General features: G+C 40.9%; 1 protein-coding gene and 1 long non-coding RNA gene across 2 annotated transcripts in view; both read right to left on the bottom strand.

The window, feature by feature from the left end:
- Positions 1-1,534: 1,534 nt before the first annotated feature.
- LOC103008266 (phospholipid transfer protein-like) lies at positions 1,535-3,037 on the bottom strand. The gene has a single exon (XM_057558301.1). The coding sequence runs from the start codon at positions 2,929-2,931 to the stop codon at positions 1,651-1,653; it is 1,281 nt and encodes a 426-aa protein (XP_057414284.1). The 5' UTR covers positions 2,932-3,037; the 3' UTR covers positions 1,535-1,650.
- An 8,058-nt stretch (positions 3,038-11,095) lies between these two features.
- LOC103008555 (uncharacterized) overlaps positions 11,096-18,442 on the bottom strand; it is a 31,179-nt gene continuing 23,832 nt past the window's right edge. Inside the window, exons 2-3 of the long non-coding RNA XR_451104.2 lie at positions 16,614-16,646; positions 11,096-14,651 (exon numbers count right to left, since the gene is read on the bottom strand). This is a non-coding gene — a long non-coding RNA (uncharacterized LOC103008555). The remainder of the gene's footprint in view (positions 14,652-16,613; positions 16,647-18,442) is intronic.

The raw sequence follows: 18,442 nt of genomic DNA on the forward strand, positions 1-18,442 counted from the left end.
TTTATGTGCACCCTTTCCTAATATTGAGAACCAAGCCACCCACAAGCCGAAGTGGGTGATTGGTTCTCCTTTTCTCCTTCCCTTTCACTATTGCCCTGTTCCCACTTTGTAAAATAAAAGTATGTCTCTAGCACCTCTATTTGTTACTATGCTTTCCCCTGGAGTGTAAATTCCTCTAGAAGACCAAACAAATAGGCAGCAGTTCAAAATATTAGCATCAGTGAAACTTCCCTGTGTGTCTTTCCCTATATTATTCATATTTCTCTGACAGGCAAAGCATTAATAATGGAGTATTTTGGTGCATGTTGGGTTGTTAATAGACATAATGTAAAGTCAAACCGGTAGGGTTGCCACATTTAGCAAGTAAAAATACAGAAACCCAGTTAAATTTGAATTTCAGATAACAAAAAAATGTTTTAATACAGGATGCCTCAGATATACTAGAACTCTGAAAAATTATTAGTTTCTGAAATTCAAACGTAGCTGGGCATTCTCTGTTTTATCTGGCAACCCTAGCAAAGTTAAGAACAGATTTCTTTTTTTTTTTTTTCCATCTCTTTGATGTTTTTAAAAAATACAATGTTCCGAAGAGAAAGTTCTATTAGATCAAACCCCAAAATGTAGGTAAGGCATTTTAAAGCAGAAGTACTTCATTTCATCCAGGCTACAAACTCACAGCAAGGGTCCTTTCCTTATTTACCAATCTATTTTCGAATTAGAATTCAGAAATAAGATGATCATCATAGAGATACTTAACTAAAATGTTGATTTGAAATGAAAGTCAGAATTGATCTGAAAGAAAACAAGTTAGATTTGGCTAAATGATTTGAAAATGAGAACTCACTTTGGCAATTAGGTTACATGCAGAAACTTTTAGAAATTAGGTTACATGCAGAAACTTTTTAGAAATTGAATTCACCAAATCTTCAACTCCAGGATTTATTGCTACCAGTGTCTTTATGTAAAAGTTGACTGATCTGTACGCTTAAGACAAGTATACTTTATGTTATACCTCAATGAAAAAAGAGAAAAACAAGCTTTGAAAAAAAATTGTGGAAATTAACAATATTTTTTCTGAGTATATCTGCTAAGTCAGTCGCATCTAAGTGAAAGAATAACACACGTAATTTGGTCATTTTTGATAAGGCCTTTTTATGAAACTTCCCAGAAACTAAGAAAGATGATTCAAGTCAAGTAGTCTCTAATTTTAGCACTAAAAAAAAAAAAAAATGAAGATTGAAGAATTTAGTCAAGTCCTCAATCAATCATTCAGTCATTAAAGACATGGGAGCATTAATGGTATGACAGCGAAAAAGTTGAAGAACCACTGAACTACTAAATTATATTTTCTCACAGCAACCTGGACTTTTTCCCTTACTGATTATAATCTGTAAATATATATTTATTGGTATGACTACTGATGTCTGTTTCTCCTACAACATCAAGTCTCATAGAAATAATACTGAATGTATTGTTTTTCCTCAGTGAATCTTTTTTTTTTTTTTTTTTTTTTTTTTAAATTTTTATTTTTAAACCCCATCTTCTCTGTGGCACTGGGGGTTAGAGGACACTAGAGGCTGCGACGGGGTGAGGGAGGGGATGAGAGACGGTGGAGTCCTGAATGCAGCTGCCAGGGTCGGGGTTGAGGACTCAGACAGCTGCCATGGAGGGTGGCGGGGCACTGGGTGCTCGGGAGTCCCTGGTGTTGGCAGGCCGGTTCTTCTCAATCACCTCTCGCAGCCCTTTGGCAAAGTGGAGGTCAGCCCCGATGGTGAGGAAACCCACGTGGTTTGTCACCACCTCGCGCACAAAGTCAATACCCTCAGGGAGTGGGATCTGCACCCCACGCCAGGTCCGCTCATTGAGCATGGGCATCACCCCGATCTGCAGCATGGTCTTCAGAGGGGCCTGCAGTGGGATCAGTGCCAGCGACTCTAATGCAGACTGGTTTGAGTAGATTCGGAACCTGCGCAGGTCCAGCTGTGTGCGCAGCACCTTCCCCCGGAGTGCCATCTTGGCGCTGAGACGGACATCCATGGTCATGCTGGACAGCTTGACCTCGGGCTGGTCGGGTGGGACCAGGGCGATGGTGACACTGGCAGTGACAGAGATGGTGGTGCCCGAGGGCTTGATGGTGCAGCGTGGTGGCGCTGTGACCCGCAGCTCCAGCTTCAGCGGAGAGTCGATCTCTGCCGGGCTCAGCAGGACGATGTTCCCAAAGTAGGTGGCCCTCAGCAGCATGTCCAGATCATGGGGCACCTTGGCCCCCACCAGCGACAGCTTCAGGGCCCCTGCCCGGAAGTAGCTCTCCATGGCAGAGTCGAAGAAGAACTCAGAGAAGGCCACGTATACCATCCGCTCTTCCTCGGGCAGCTGGGGCTCCACCGCCTGATTGCGCAGGCTCCAGTTGCCGTCGGCCAGGGGAAAGAAGGCCCCCCGGAATTCCATGTCCAGACTGCTGGCGGAGGCCACGGGATCCTTCAGGAGGGAGTAGTCAATGCCAACGAGCTCGTCCACAGCACTGCGCACAGGCACAGTGTCCAGCAGGGAGTTGAGAAGCACGGTCCCTGCATGGTAGAGCACGGGGCAGATCTGCTGGTTGAGGAGGAAGCGCATCCCCGAGGTGATGAACATGGAGAGGAATTCATACACCTTCTTGAAGGTTCCCCCAAAGGCTGCATGCATTCTGGAGACAGAGGCCTGGCAGGAGACGTTGGACACTTTGATCCGGCCAGTGGGATCCCGGGAGAGCTGCAGAGAGGTGTGGATGGACACACCCTCGGCGGAGGCGTTGATATATCCCCCATCGTAGAAGAACCAGTAGAGGAGCTGTCTCCGGAAGCGCAGCCCCAAGGAGCCATTGTTGATCTGTAGCATCAGCTCCTGCTCTGGCTGGAAATGGAGCTCAGAGGATGTCAGCTGCAGCTCCATGACCTTCACCTCAGAGATATTGTAGTAGAAGTGGCCCTCTCGGCCCCGCAGGTCCGGAATGGTGATGGTCTCCAGCTCTTGCTCCAGAAAGCGCAAACCCTCCTGCTTCACTGAAGCAGCAGTGAGACCCTTAGCTCCTGCACCCGCTGCCGGTGCCACTCCACCCACAGCCGCCCCGGCCCGCCCCCACGTCTTACCTCCTCAGTGAATCTTTAAGTGAAAGGTTGAATGAACAAATACGTTACTGTGCAGGTGGTATTTGCAGTCCTGGGAGTAGATGAGATTACCTGGAACACGTAAGCAGAGCAGAAAATGGAACTCTGGAAAACAGCAGTGGATTAACAGCTCCTATTAGGGCCACAACTGTGTCATTCGTTGTTGCACCTCTTTCCCTTTTCCTTTCCTCTTTTGTCCTTAATAGGGAACACAGTGTTTTGGACATAGGAAGCAAACAAAAGTAAGAATAACCCAGCTTCACCAAACCAGTCTAAGATCCAGAGTCCATAGCTACTATTAAGAGTGTTCTTTTCAGTGAAACAATTACTCTAGAAGACTGTGAACTGGGCAAGTCTCTTAAATTTGTGTGCCTCATTGCCTTCACCATCTTGTAGGAAAAGCAGATATAAAATCTATAAAATATAGTCGTTTCCATCACCCCCTTCATGGAAGCTCCACGTGATCCCTCCTCAGAACACGCCATTTGAACGTTAATTTTCTTTTATCATTAAGTTTAGTAAATCATCTCTGAGTGTATCATGCATGTCATGCCATGTGCTATACTGTAGGTAAGAATATTTTTCCCCTAGTTTTTCCAACATCCTAAAGTCAGGTCCATTTTTTCTGTGTTTCTGCCACCCACTTTCTAGAACTTCAGCGTTAAATAAATTAACTGACGACTTGTTCAGATAGTCTCCTTTCAGGTTAACTGGGTTTTCTGTCATGCTGGTTTGTTAGGTGCCACCAGGAGGCAGCACAGACTTGTTTGTGATCTCACTCTCTGTGCCTGTACAGCTGCAGTCATTCTGTCGCTTCCTAAGGTAAGATATCTTTTCTACTTAAGATGCAATTAAACCTGACCTCTTTTTTTTTTTTTTTCAAATACACAGTGTTAGTGAGGACGTCGGGGAGCAGGTACTGTCATAGACTTGTGGTAGAAGTGTTAACTGGAGCAATTCAAAAACTACATATCCAAAGCCTTAAAAGTGTTTATATCCTTTGCCCTGGCATTCCCCTTTCCCAGAACCACTCTCCCACCCCTAGTCATGTCCCTTAAAGAAATTATTGTGGCTGTGAGCAAAAATCTAGCTTAGTTCTAAGCGTCAGTGCCGGAGTTAGGAGTAGTGTCAGGGCCTTAGTTAGAGGCAGTGTCAGTGCCTCTGTTAAGAGTAGTGTCAAGGCCTTAGTTAGGGAGAGTGTCAGTGCTTGAATTAGGAGTAGTGTCACAGCCTTAGTTAGGGACATTGTAAGGCCCTGAGATAGGAGAAGTGTCACGGATTTTGTTAGACACAGTGTCAATGCCTGAGTTAGGAGTAGTGTTAGGGCCTGAGTTAGGAGTAGTGTGAAGGCCTTATTTAGGGGCAGTGTCAGTGCCTGTGTTAAGAGTAGTGTCAAGGCCTTAGTTAGGGAGAGTGTCAGGGACAGGGACATTCCATACAGCTTTGCTTATAATAATGTGAACTAGAAACAACGTAAAGGTTCAACAATAAGGAATTCAGATCATACAGCGGATTACTTTGTGGCTGTTAAACACGATATTGTTGAAATGTTTTCCCAAATACACTAGACAATTTTAAGTACTAAATAGAAGAGCACCATTTGCTTCCATTTCCTTATATCTGCTCTCAGGTCCCAGAAACACCATCCTGGTTCAGCGTGGCATCTTCCTGGATGACTAGAAGGCTAAGACTTCCCACATAAGCCCACACTCTTCTTTTCCCCAACCTCCCTCAGAGCTCCCTGTCCTGTTCCTTCTCCAAAACCCAGGCTTCATCCTGCCATCACAGCCCTAGCTTCCTTTCCTTTCCACCCAGCCCTTTGCCATTTGCCAACACAGCTCTCCTTCATTCTGGCATCCAGCTCCATCCTCATAGCCTTCAAGTCCCTTTTCATCATATTTCCTGAAAACTCCAATTCTTTTTCTCCTCCTAAACTCCAGGAGGTGACACTGAATTAAACCTTTAAGGATGAGGAGGAGTTGGCCAGGCAGAGACAGAGGACATGGTGGCATGTCAGGATAATACGGACCAAGGCAAAGAAGAGAAAAATAACATGAAATGCACAGAGAACTCAAATCAGTGATACGTGGTGGTAAATTGAGAAGCTTGTTCAGAGACACAGCCTAAGGGCAGCAGGGACCTGATTACAGAGGACAGAGCATGATGTTTTATAGAGAGTGAACTTCATCCTAGAATGGATGGATGAGCCAATTAAGTTTAAGGAGTGATGAAATCAAATCACAGAGTTTTATGGAAAAAATGGATTTGTGGGGAGAGAGGTTTTTGCAGTAACAGATGTGAGGCATGATAAGGGCTTGAGCCAGAGTGGAGGTAGGAAACAGAAGATGGATCAGATTCAAGATTATTTAGAACATAAGATTAACAGGACCTTGTGACTGTGGCCTATAGACCTAAGGTAAGTTAGATAAGGACCAGAATCACATCTATCTTACAGTGTATTGCACACAGGTACTCGATAGTTTTTAATGGAGGATTAATGTGTGAGTGAGCTAAGATGACATTACTGTATATGTAGCAAACTCACTTCTAAGACACCATCAATTTTAAGACACACTATTGAGTTCATTGATTTTCTGAGGGTGGGTAGGTACCAAAAGGGTTAAAATGCAAAATGACTGCAGATCTTACAACTGAATGGAAGAGTTTATTTCCCTTCCCTTTAAATTTGGGCTGGCCTTATGGTTTGATTTGCTTTAACCAACAGAATTTGTGATCAGAAGAATGAGAAGGAAACGAATCTCTTCTAATTAAGCAATTAGCATAAATTTAAATAATTGCTGATGCTATATCTGTGAAGTAATTGAAGATTCCTCAAAATAAAAGTGGAAACTAAACAAATTTAATGATTCTGTAGAATTAAAACTGTTGGCAGTGTAAACATAAAAGAAGAGGGGCATAAGTAAGAATGAAATTAAAATCTATTAAAATAATTATCTTTTTTTAATTTTAATCTTTTTCAATTTTTTATACATTTTTAAAGATTATTTTCCATTTACAGTTATTATATAATATTGGCTCAATTCCCCATGTTGTACAATACGTGGTTGAGCCTGTCTTACACCCAATATTTAGTACTTCCCACTCTCTCACCCCTATATTATCCCTCCCCCCACCCCCCCACACTGGTAACCACTAGTTTGTTCTCTATATCTGTGAGTCTCCTTCTCTTTTGTAATATTCACTAGTTTGTTGTATTTTTTAGAATCCACATGTGGTATCATTCAGTATTTGTCTTTCTATCTGACTTATTTCACTTAGCATAATGCCCTCCAAAGTCCATCCATGTGGCTACAAATGGCAAAATTTCATTCTTTTTTATGTCTGAGTAGTATTCCATTATATACATTACATCTTCTTTATCCATTACTCTGTTGATGGACACTTCAGTTGCTTCCATACCTTAGTAATTGCAAATAGTGCTGCTGTGAACATTGGGGTGCATGTATCTTTTCGAATTACTAGTGTTTTTGTTTTTTTCAGATATACACCTAAGAATGGAATTGCTGGGTCATATGGTAGTTCTAATTTTAGTTCTTGGAAAAATCTCCCTATTGTTTTTTACAGTGGCTGCACTAATTTACATCCCCACCAACAGTGTAAGGGAGTTCCGTTTTCTCCATTGCCTCACCAACGTTTGTTATTGGTGTTCTTTTTGATGATAGCTATTCTGACAGGTCTGAGGTGATAAAGATGCTCAACTAGTGATGTTGAGCATCTTTTCATGTGCTTGTTGGCCATCTGCACTTCCTCTTTGGAAAAATGTCTATTCAGTTCTTCTACCCATTTTTTGGTTGGGTGGTTTGGTTTGTTTGTTTGTTTGTTTTGATTTTGAGTTGTATGAGCTGTTTATATATGTTAGATATTAACCCCTTATCAGTCACATCATTTGCAAATATCTTCTCCCATTCAGTAGATTGTCTTTTTGTTTTGTTGATGGTTTCCTTAGCTGTGCAAAAACTTTTAAGTTTAATTAGGTCCCATTTGTTTATTTTTGCTTTTATTTCCTTTGCTTTATGAGACAGATGCAAAAAAGTATTGCTGTGATTTTTGTCAGAGTGTTCTATGTTTTCCTCTGGGAGTTTTATAGTATCCAGTCTTACATTTAGGTCTTTAATCCATTTTGAGTGTATTTTTGTATATGGTGTTAGAGAATGTTCTAATTTCACTCTTTTACAAGTAGCTATCCAGTTTTCCCAGCACCACTTATTCAAAAGACTGTCTTTTCTCCATTGTATATTCTTGCCTCCTTTGTTGTAGATTAATTGACCATAAGTGTGTGGGTTTATTTCTGGGATTTCTGTTCTGTTCCATTGATCTATGTGTCTGTGCCAGTACCACACTGTTTTGATTACTGTAGCTTCGTAGTATTGTCTGAAGTCTGTAGATTACCTTTGGTAGTATGGTCATTTTAATAATATTAATTCTTCCAGTCCAAGAGCATAGTACATCTTTGCATCTGTTTGTGTCACCTTCAGTTTCATCAGTGTCTTACAGTTTTCCAAGTATAGGTCTTTTACCTCCTTAGGTAGGTTTATTCCTAGGTATTTTATTCTTTTTGATGTGATGGTAAATGGGATTGTTTCCTTAATTTCTCATTCATTTTTAGTGTATAGAAATGCAACAGATTTCTGTATATTAATTTTATATCCAGCAACTTTACCAAATTCATTGATGAACTCTAGTAGTTTTCTGGTAGCAACTTTAGGATTTTCTATGTATAGTATCATGTCATCTGCAAATAAAATAAAAGATAAATTCCTGTCTTTGAAAAAATGAATATTATGAGCCAACCTCTTGCAGGACTGATCAAGAAAAAAAAGGAAAGGCAAATATAAAATATTATGGGGAAAAGAGACCTGAACTACAGATAAGGTTGAATGAATGTACTCCTGTCCAGTAGTGAAAATGAATGAACTGAATCTACATATACCTAAAAATCTTGAAAACATAACTTTGAATTAGAATAAGTTTCAAAAGGGTATGTACAATATTGTACATTTGTGTAAATGTTAAACAATCTGTATTCTTCATGCATGCATACATAGAAAAAAATCTGTAATTTAAATTTTATTATTTAATTAAAAATTTTATTTTTAATTCTTATTTAGAATTAGAATTCTCGTAAGTATTAGAATGCTAATTTATCAACTTTAAGACACTAGTTTTCCCTGGGAGAAAAGAAGCCTAAAGGAATTGGGCGGGGTGTGGGGGATGGGTGCAAAGGGGATTTTAGCTATATCTTTAATGTTTTATTTCATTTGTGTCCCAGAGAAAATGACAGAGATGGAACTGAAGGCAAAAAAAGAAAAATATTATTATCTTTTAGGTGTTATGGGGAGTACCTGTAGGTGCCTGTTATATTATTTTCTATACTTTTGATATGTTTGAAATGTTTTATAATTTAAAATTATTTTGAGGTTGGATTAAGTCAGTCATGCTATAAACATCACCCAACAAAGTGTGCTGTATAGTGATCATATTCCGGAATAACCTCACACATGATGTAGCTACCAGATTTACAGACAACAGTCAATACCTATTAGTTGTATCACACAACTTCCTCAAAGGTATTAAACTGAGGATCATGTCAGTGGTTTCTTAGTTACAGTTGTTAACTCATTCCTTGGAGGATGCCAGAGTTAACACTAGTGATCCACTAGATGATTGCAACGTGTTACTAAATAGCTGCTGCTGAACTCAATGTCATGGTTAAATTATTGCTAAGGGTGAGTGCGTGCCCTATGATACTGGCCTTGCAAATGAAGTCAGAGAAATGCCAGTGCTTAGAAAGGAGGATTCAGTGTGATAGAAATCCAGCCAGTAATTAATTACACCATGTCCTTCCCCTGCGTTAACACTGATCACTTTGAATCATCATTGCTGGTCTGTATGGTTGGCTCGCCATGGGCACGCAATAAATTGTTGACTGACTGATTAGTCTCCAGGAAATGAAATTCTGTGAATAAAGGGATTGCACCTACTTAGCCCCAGTTCCTAATATGGTGGACCTAGCATGAGGTAGCGCCAGCTAACATTTATTGAATGAGTGAAGATGCTGCTACTTCCATGAAAATTTCCCAGATCTCTCAGGATCTCTTCCTCTCAAATTTGTACCCGCTCAAAATAATTTAACATCTTTTTTTCTTACAGATACTCGTGTTTATGTCTCATTTTCCGCTACTACCTTTTAAGTTTCTTAAGAGCAGGGACTGTTCCCTTTTTGTAATTTATTTCAGACTGATGAAAAATGGAAAGGAAAAAATGCCTTAAAGCTAAAATTAATTCATTTTCACACTGTTCTAAGTTCAGAAGAATTATATTGACCTTAAAGTATGCAACTTTAAACCACTTAAAATGAATTTCACTTCCATGTGTTTAGTTGGTAGCAAAGGAATGGATAATAATATGCTGTGCCATACTACCTATAGGGCTGGCGTGCTTGTTTGCTCAGCTGTTTCTCATCAAACACCAATGAACACAGAGAGCTGCCAAACATTTTCTAGGTCATTTGTTCTGTTTGTAAACAGAAAGTGTACAATAATTAACAAGAGGTAATCATTTGCAAACTGGATTTATGCAGAATGAAAGAATTTTTTTTTTAAAGAGGAGGGACATTAATGCAGGTCTTGAGTGCTTAATGACCCCATTAATTGAGAAATAGGTAATTGGAGCAATTAAACAGAAGAGGTAATGGCCTTGGAGCCATTACTCTATTCTGGACGTACTGCTAATGTTTACCAGGTGATTTTCCTCTGAATTAAGAGCCCAGAGTCAGTCTGCTTTCACACAATAGTTCTTAATCTTGCCAACCATAAGAATCTCTTGGAAAGCTTTTGAACAACGCAGGTTCCTGGATTCTCTTCAGACTTCCTTAACCAGAATCTTAGGGGTGGGACTCAGGCATATGAATTTTTACAAAGCTGACCAGGTGATTCTTTTGATTTTTTGATAAAAAGCTAGCCAGGTTTGGACATCATTGCTTTAGAACAGGGTTTCTCAACCTTGGAACTTTTGACGTTCTGGGGTAGCTAATCATTGTGGAGGCGGCCCTGCACATCACAGAATGTTCTGCAGCATCCCTGGCCTCTACCCACTAGATACAGCAGCACCCTCCCTTCCCCAAGGTGAAAAAAACAAAATGTCTCCAGACATTGCCAGACTTCTTGAGGGGAGTGGAGGGAGGTGGGGGGGTGGGGGGTTGGGGGCTGGAGGGTGGGATCAAATCACCACCATTTGAGAAGCTCTGCTTTACAGCAATCCTGTCTGATAGAACTTTATGCAATGAGGGAAATGCCCAATACCGTAGCCACGAGCCCCATGCGGCTCTTGAGCCCTTGCAGTGTGGCTAGTACAACTGAGGACCTAAATTTTAAATGTTATTTTGTTTTAATTAACTTAATTGCAAAAGCCAATTTAACTAATAACACGTAACTAATGGCCATCATACTTGACAGCACAACTTTATAAGATCCAGATCTGACTCTAGACAGTGAAATCTACACAATTCCTCCTGAAGTACTTCTGAGACATGTCATGTAGAAATAATTTACAAGAATAGAAAATCTACCTACCTTCCTGTCTGAATCAGAAAAAATCTTGGGATGGTAGGACTACTGGAAAGTTTACTTGCAGTTTTGCTTTCTGTGTTGCCTAGGAAATATTTTTTGTTACTACCTTTGATACCCAGATTATCAGACTTAGAGCAGTCTGGCTGAGGATAGCCCCTTTCAGTCCCAACCTTGATCTCCTTTTATTGCCAGTCCTTAACATTTTCTTAGGAAAAACTCCCATTGTTGTCTGGTTTTCTCAATTCCTAACAGGTTAAACGTAGAGTTACCATATGACCCAGCAATTCTACTCCTAGATATATACCCAAGAGAGGTGAAAACATACGTCCGTGCAAACACTTGAACGTGAATGTTCATAGCTGCATTTTTTCCAGTTTTATTGAGATATAATTAACATACTGCATTATGTAAGTTTAAGGTACACAGCATAATGATTTGACTTACATTGTGAAATGATTACCACAATAATTTAGGTAACATCCATCATCTCATATAGATACCAAAAAAAAAAGAAAAAGAGAAAAAAAATTTTTTTTCCTTGTGATGAGAACTCTTAGGATTTACTCTCTTAACTTTTATACATACCATGTAGCAGTGTTAACTATAGTCATGTTAAACATTACATCCCTAGTACTTACTTATCTTATAACTGGAAGTTTGTACCTTTTGACCCCCTTTATCCAATCCACCCCCCACACACACCTCTGGTAACCACAAATCTGATCTCTTTTTCTATGAGTTTTTTTGTTTGTTTGTTTTAGATTCTACATATAAGTTAGATCGTATGGTATTTGTCTGCCTTATTTCACTTAGCATGATGCCCTCAAGGTCCATCCATGTTGTCACATTGGTAGGATTTCCTCCTTTTTTATGGCTAAATGATATTCCACTGTATGTATATGTGCCACATCTTCTTTATCTAGTCATCTGTTGATAGACACTTAGATTGTTTCCATGTCTTAGCTATTGTAAATAATGAGGCATAGTCTCATTATTCATAATAGCCAAAAAGTAGAAATAATACAAATGCCAACCACTGATGAATCAATAAAACAAAGAGTGGTGTTTTCACACAGTGGAATATTTTTTGGCAATAACAAAGAATGAAGCCCTGTTAGATGCCACAACAGGATGAACCTTGAAAACATTATGATAAATGAAAGAAGCCAGTCATGAAATACCATATATTATATGACTCTATTTATATGAAATGTCTATAATAGGCAAATCTATAGAGACAGACAGTAGATTAGTGGTTGCTTAGGCCTGAGAGGGAAATGGGGACATTGGATGGTGATGGCTAATGGATAACAGGGTTTCTCTTTGGTGTGATGAAAATATTCTAAAATTAGATTGTGGTGATGGCTGCACAATTATGTGACTGTTCTAAAAACTGTTGTCTGCTTTAATTGGGTGAATTGTATGGTATGCGAGTTATATCTCAACAGAGCTGTTAAAAACTCTGTCCATTTAATTCACTACATTAGCAGATCTAATGAGAAAAATCTGCATGTTCTATCAATTGGTGCATATTTATCTTAGAACTGGAAGTGGCTTTGGATAATGTTACTGTCTTATTCCAAAATAGCCTCTCCACTGGCTACCACCACTCTCATTTCCAAGGTAATTAACGTGACCCTGCATTGTGTCCAAACTCAGGATAAAATCCTTGAGTATGGCCCTTACTGAACAACAAATCATTCCACTCTTAGAGACCCACCATAAGACAGAGAGTGCATCCGGAGGACACCCATGGCGTAATCCCAGCCTGCAACTGAAAGGGCCCAGCCGTTGTCATTCCTGAGCTCCTTTGGCCTCTCTAGTCCAGAGGAATAATGGACACATGAATATTGCCAGTGAGAAAAGAGAAAAGGATACGAAGTTTCCAATATGCAGCCTAATTTTGTCACGATTCAGGCTGGTCAGACCCTGTCCTGGATGTAAAGTACTAAGCCAGGAATGATAAACAGCTTTGTCAGGCAGTTAGAAGACGACATTCACTTTTAGGGCCTTGAGCTCTCCGGGCAGCCCAGATAGAGCCCATTCTCCAATTTTCAGCTCACCTGACTCAGATAACTTTACAGGAAATGGAAATGTTTCTAGGTATTTAGTTATAAACAGAGACCTGATACTGAAAATAACTCCTAGGCTTATGCTGCTTGGGCACGGACTATTCAGGAGACCTCCTGGAAGTATGCAGAAGATGGGGAAGGGAAAATAGCAAATATCAAGTGAGATGAAGTCTTGCATAATGTAAACTAAAAAAAAATTTGTCTAAGGCAATTATGCTTTTATCTTCCAGAATAAATAAGGTCACATGAAGTTAAATAGTTTGTCCAAGTGGTTAGGTAGAGATTTGTTAAAAATCATGTAAAGAGAAGTAGGCACTCAGATTGGAAGACATGAAAGAACAGGATTTTTAAAGAAAAGCACGTAGGGAGGAATATTAATTCAATAACTCAGTTGACAAGGCTGTGGACCATAGGTTAAAAAGCAGTAGCACTGGCCTATGTCTAAACATTGACACATTTCTGACCTTTCTTCCGTTCACCAAGGATGCAGATGAATAAATACATACAGCTTTTATGAGAAGAGCTAAGTCCTCTGGCATGGTTCTGGGGAGAGTCTGATTTACTTGGAGGACAAGTGTCATCTTCAAGACAAGACATATCAAATGTACTCTGAATTTCTTATAACTAGACAGAGTGACAGCCTTCCCTGGCCCTTACCATCTGGCTGGATGAGGTGTCCTTCTTGTGTGTCTGACAGCACCCTGGACCTACCCTTACTATTACACTTGAATTATTTTCTAAGCTTTTTATTTTTTTATCTGCTTTCCCCACTAGACAAGGAACTTCTCAGAAACTAAAACATTGTTGGCCATTGTGTGGTTTTCCGTTTTTGAGAGCCTCTTATCAGAGTTACTAAGGCATGCATACTTTCCCATCTCTGGTAGTGTTTCAATTTCAGGAGTTCTGTAAGCCAGCTGGCTCCTTCCCAGATTAGGTGATTCAGAGGTTAACACCATACCTGGACTCTGCCGTAAGACCTTGTGGTAAGTCAGATTGTCGTACAATACTGAGTTTCACTAATGTCTGGGCTGGGCTCCAAGATGGATGCCTTTTACAGAATTGCTCACTCAAGTGGGTTTAGTGTCATTGCTTTGGCTTCAAGTCACATGTTTTTCAGATGGCATTGTCACATGGACTTTGGACATCAGAAATGCACTCCCCCCAGTTGGGCTCCCACATGAGCTTTATCTGTTATTTCAGCCATGTTTATTTGAGACACTTAAGAAACGAATTACTCAGTGACACCCATAGGACCTGAAAGAATTCAAGCACCTCCCTATTGCCTCTCTTCATGGGAGAGGTGGGTGGGGGCAGGGTAATATAGCCATCGAAAATTCTGATTTCTCCCCCAGGTATGGAATCAGAAATTTTATTTCCTTCCTTGTATGTTTCAGACCTTATCAAACCTAATCCCAGATCTTGTCCTCTTTTGTTTGTTTGAACTCATTCTCTTTCTCTGAATGGAAATCTCACCAAATCTTTGGGTGATGATCTTTTCATTTACACCACTTAAGTAAAAGTTACAATAGACACAGTTTCTCTTTTCTAGGCTGCCTCTGTCAGCGCAGACACTATGTCCATTTGAATAAAGAATAAATAAAGTCCATGAGTGCCCCTACGCAGCGTCAGCCTGTGTGAGCCAGTATTTTATCTCCAGAGTTATAGGAGCTCCTTCTGCCTCTGCTGCTGAGGCTCCTAGGATAAGAGACCGGCAGACAGACATGCAGCATTCTGTATTTCAGGGAAAACACATAGATGGACTTTGGAGTGAAGAAATGGTATTTGTGGAAACCTTTGCCCAGAGTTGTACATCTGTGTGCCACGTGGCAGGGATTTCTCTGACTCTGGAACAGAGAACAAAGAGCATTTTCGTTAGTCACACTGACGAAAACACCAAAGAAGCAGAACTCACAGGTGTGTGAACAACAATAACGTACTCCCAGTCCCCACCCCTCCTGGAGGACCACCTGTCTTGTCTTCAGCTCCTCAAGTAGAGATTTCTTGAAGCATTCCAGCTCCAAATCTGTTTTTTTTCTTTTAATCTAGTTTTGGCTGCGTTAGGTCTTCGTTGCTGCGCCTGGGCTTTCCCTAGTTGCGGCAAGTGGGGGGCTACTCTTCGTTGCGGTGCGCGGGCTTCTCATCGCGGTGGCTTCTCTCATTGCGGAGCACGGGCTGTAGGCACGCGGGCTTCAGTAATTGTGGCACGCGGGCTCAGTAGTTGTGGCTCGTGGGCTCTAGAACGCAGGCTCAGTAGTTGTGGTGCACTGGCTCAGTGGCTCCGCGGCATGTGGGATCTTCCCGGACCAGGGCTCGAACCTGTGTTCCCTGCATTGGCAGGCGGATTCTTACCCACTGCGCCACCAGGGAAGTCCCAAATCTGGGGTTTTAGAACAGTAAAACTATTATAATATCAAAATCATCCTCCAGGCCCTAGTGATCCTTTTTTTTTTTTTAATTTATTATTTATGGCTGTGTTGGGTCTTCGTTTCTGTGCGAGGGCTTTCTCTAGTTGCAGCAAGTGGGGGCCACTCTTCATCGCGGTGCACGGGCCTCTCATTATCGCGGCCTCTCTTGTTGCAGAGCACAGGCTGCAGACGCGCATGCTCAGTAATTGTGGCTCACGGGCCTAGTCGCTCCGCGGCATATGGGATCCTCCCAGACCAGGGCTCGAACTCGTGTCCCCTGCATTGGCAGGCAGATTCTCAACCACTGCGCCACCAGGGTAGCCCCCTAGTGATCCATTTTCAATGATGACGAGCTTAGCGCTTTCATGGAATCATAAAATCTCAAGGTAGCCAAAAACCTGGAAGTCAGTGTTTCCCACCGTGGTGGGGCTGAGGGGGTGCCTAAGATCCAGTGTCACAAAGCCTCTCGGAGGCCCAACAAGCCCCACGACACCTGGAGGGCGTCTTTAAAACACATGGGTTATAAATATAATAAATTTTCTGGGTAGAAAGATTTTAAATTATATAAAAGTATTAAGACATTTTCATAATCCCACAACAGCACATTTTGTTCACCATGCTCTTTTGTGATTAAAGATATAATTGACACGTTAAATCTTACAGAATAAAACAGAAAAATGTGGATTTGTACTTTTGATGTTTAAATCCTGGATTTTGCCACTTATTTCATAAAACATCAAAGCATGCTTGGACAGGGACCTTCTTTGAGATAAGCCGTATATTACAATAGGCTGTAAAAAAATTGCGAAATCAAGCCAGCTCCATGAGAGTGTGCACAGCATGACATTCTCTGAAGACGCTGGCAGGGCCAAGAAAATCCTGCACTCCTAATTGCCTAAATCCTACTTTCGTCACTTGCCGGGCACAGTCCATAATCAGTGGAAGGATTCTGGAGGTGTGTGATATTACCCCTGAGTTCTTATCACAGACACTAAAATTCAGACAATTAAATTTGAGAGAAAGCAATCTCGAAGAGGTGAAAACAGAGTGATTGAGGTTTGTGGATTTGTGCTGATCCTGCACTGATTAGAGCTGCCAACAGAAGCCTCCAGCTGCCCTGAAGAGGTAAAGAGGCAGATCTTTGGAGGGCAGTTTCTAATCTTATTTGAAGTGATCTGGGCTTAGAAGGGAGTTCTGCCAAGAATGAGGATCAGCTAAGCGCTAAGCTAAGTTCTCTTGGCCTTAACTCCATGTATTTATTGAGACGATGCCTGCTTTGGAGGGATCTTTAGTTGTTCTGTAAACTCTGCAGACCCAGTGGACCATCTGAAGGCAGGTCTACTTGCAAATAAGCACCCCCTGGGTATGAGATAAATGGGTATACCCTTGCCTTCTTTTTACCTTGCTTTTCATTGCATTCTTCAATTTCCAGCTCTGAAATGTAAAAGAGAAAAAAAATCAGCACCTGTCCTGGCTTCAGTTTTGTTATCTGAACAATTACAGGGTTGGTTGGATGGGCTCATCACTGAGTACCCTCCCCGGTTCTGCGTTCTCTGGTCTGTGGTTCTAAAAACTAAATGTCCTGCACTAGGCAGGAGCAGTGTGATCTCTACTTGGGTCAACAGTGCTGGCCTTATGGAAAAGCTGGGCTGTTTGCTAAAGCAGTGCTTCAGTGACTGCCCCTCTAAACCCAGTTCTTCGCTTATCAATTACAGTGTAGGAAGTAAGGGCCCCCAGCAAGGGGGCTTCAAAGAATAGGAAAGGAAAGAAAGAGGATGTGGGTGAGAGGCAGTACTTTTGCTTTTTAAAAAAATAATAATTTTCTCTTATTTTTATCTTTTTGAGTTTCAAATGCACATTACTTATTAACTGATTACCACTTTTGTTTGCTTATGGTGCATTACCTTAATTTTTTAGGAAGCATTTTGTTAAATGACTTCTACAATAGTTTTTCCTTAATTTCAACATTCTCCTGAAAGGGTCTTTAAAGTACTTGGAATGCATGCTACCTTTCAGAAAGCTTCATTGCTTAGTTCTCTAACAACTGTGAGGTGGGAAGTTTTGATTCTTTCTTTTGAATAAAGAGGAAACTAAAACACGTAGATATTAAGCACATCAGGGAAGCAGAATTAGTCTTGCTTATAGGATCATTGAAAGTTGTACAATTTACAGTTCTGTCGGAGAGGGAAGGGACTTTCAACCATGAGTAAAATCACATGCATGTCTAAATACCCTACAGACTGCTGCTCTAAGGCAGATAGATGACTGCGGCAGCATCTAGACAAATACCCAGATAATTTTATTTTCCCCACTAGGTATCTTTCTTCTAGGCTTACTGTCTTCAGCCAGCTACCTTGTCCCTTCTTTATGCTTCAGCACTGACGACCCATAAAGGTTGGAAATTGAAGCTGTCCCCTTTCATCTCAGGCCAAAATTGCAACTCCTTCAGATCTCCCTGGGGAGCAAAGTGAAATCAAATCAACAGTGGTATAGAAAGCTAACTGCCCAAGATGTAGCTTAGGACCCCAGGTGAGTTAGGTCATCTCTGAGCTCTCCCCTGAGGACTTGGTTAACTCTGAGGATATGAAATGGAACTGAGTGAGGCCTTCTCCAGAGATCAAAGATGAGGGGGTGAAGAAAAAAAGACCCATTCCCAAAAACCAGAGAACAACTTTCTTGAGTAGTACAAATCCATTCAGTAGAATCTTTGTTATTAGAATCAGAGAATGGAAGAAACTCTGTGAAGTCATCCAATTTATCCCCTGCTTTCAAATAATTAACAAGGATTCATTGAATTACTCCCTGCACCTGTAGGCATCTACCGGGATGGACTCCAACCCATAGCACTTTTCAAGACGGGAATTATCTCAAAGTATCCTTTGGTAATCTTTTCCAGTGTCTCGCCAGCATCAGCCACCCAGTTAATATCTAACCTAAATCACTCCTGCTACTTATTTAAGCCTTTATTTTTTTTTGATACCTTAGGAGATGTGGGAAAACAGCAAGTATCCTTTCCTGGAAACTTCTCAATGCTGTGATTCAGAGTGAACAGAGCATGCAAGGGAGAATCTCAAAGAACGTAGACTGTTTAATTTTCCCAATAAGAAAAGAGTCAGGAGTAAAGTTATGTATTTGACTTTTCCATTTATTAGCTCTGTGGTCTTGGACAAGTAATGTAACACCCTTAAGCTTCAATTTCTTCTTTCATAATAAAAATATAATACTTAAAC

This window comes from Balaenoptera acutorostrata, chromosome 12 (genome assembly GCF_949987535.1).
Source record: "Balaenoptera acutorostrata chromosome 12, mBalAcu1.1, whole genome shotgun sequence".
Classification (NCBI taxonomy): Eukaryota; Metazoa; Chordata; class Mammalia; order Artiodactyla; family Balaenopteridae; genus Balaenoptera; species Balaenoptera acutorostrata.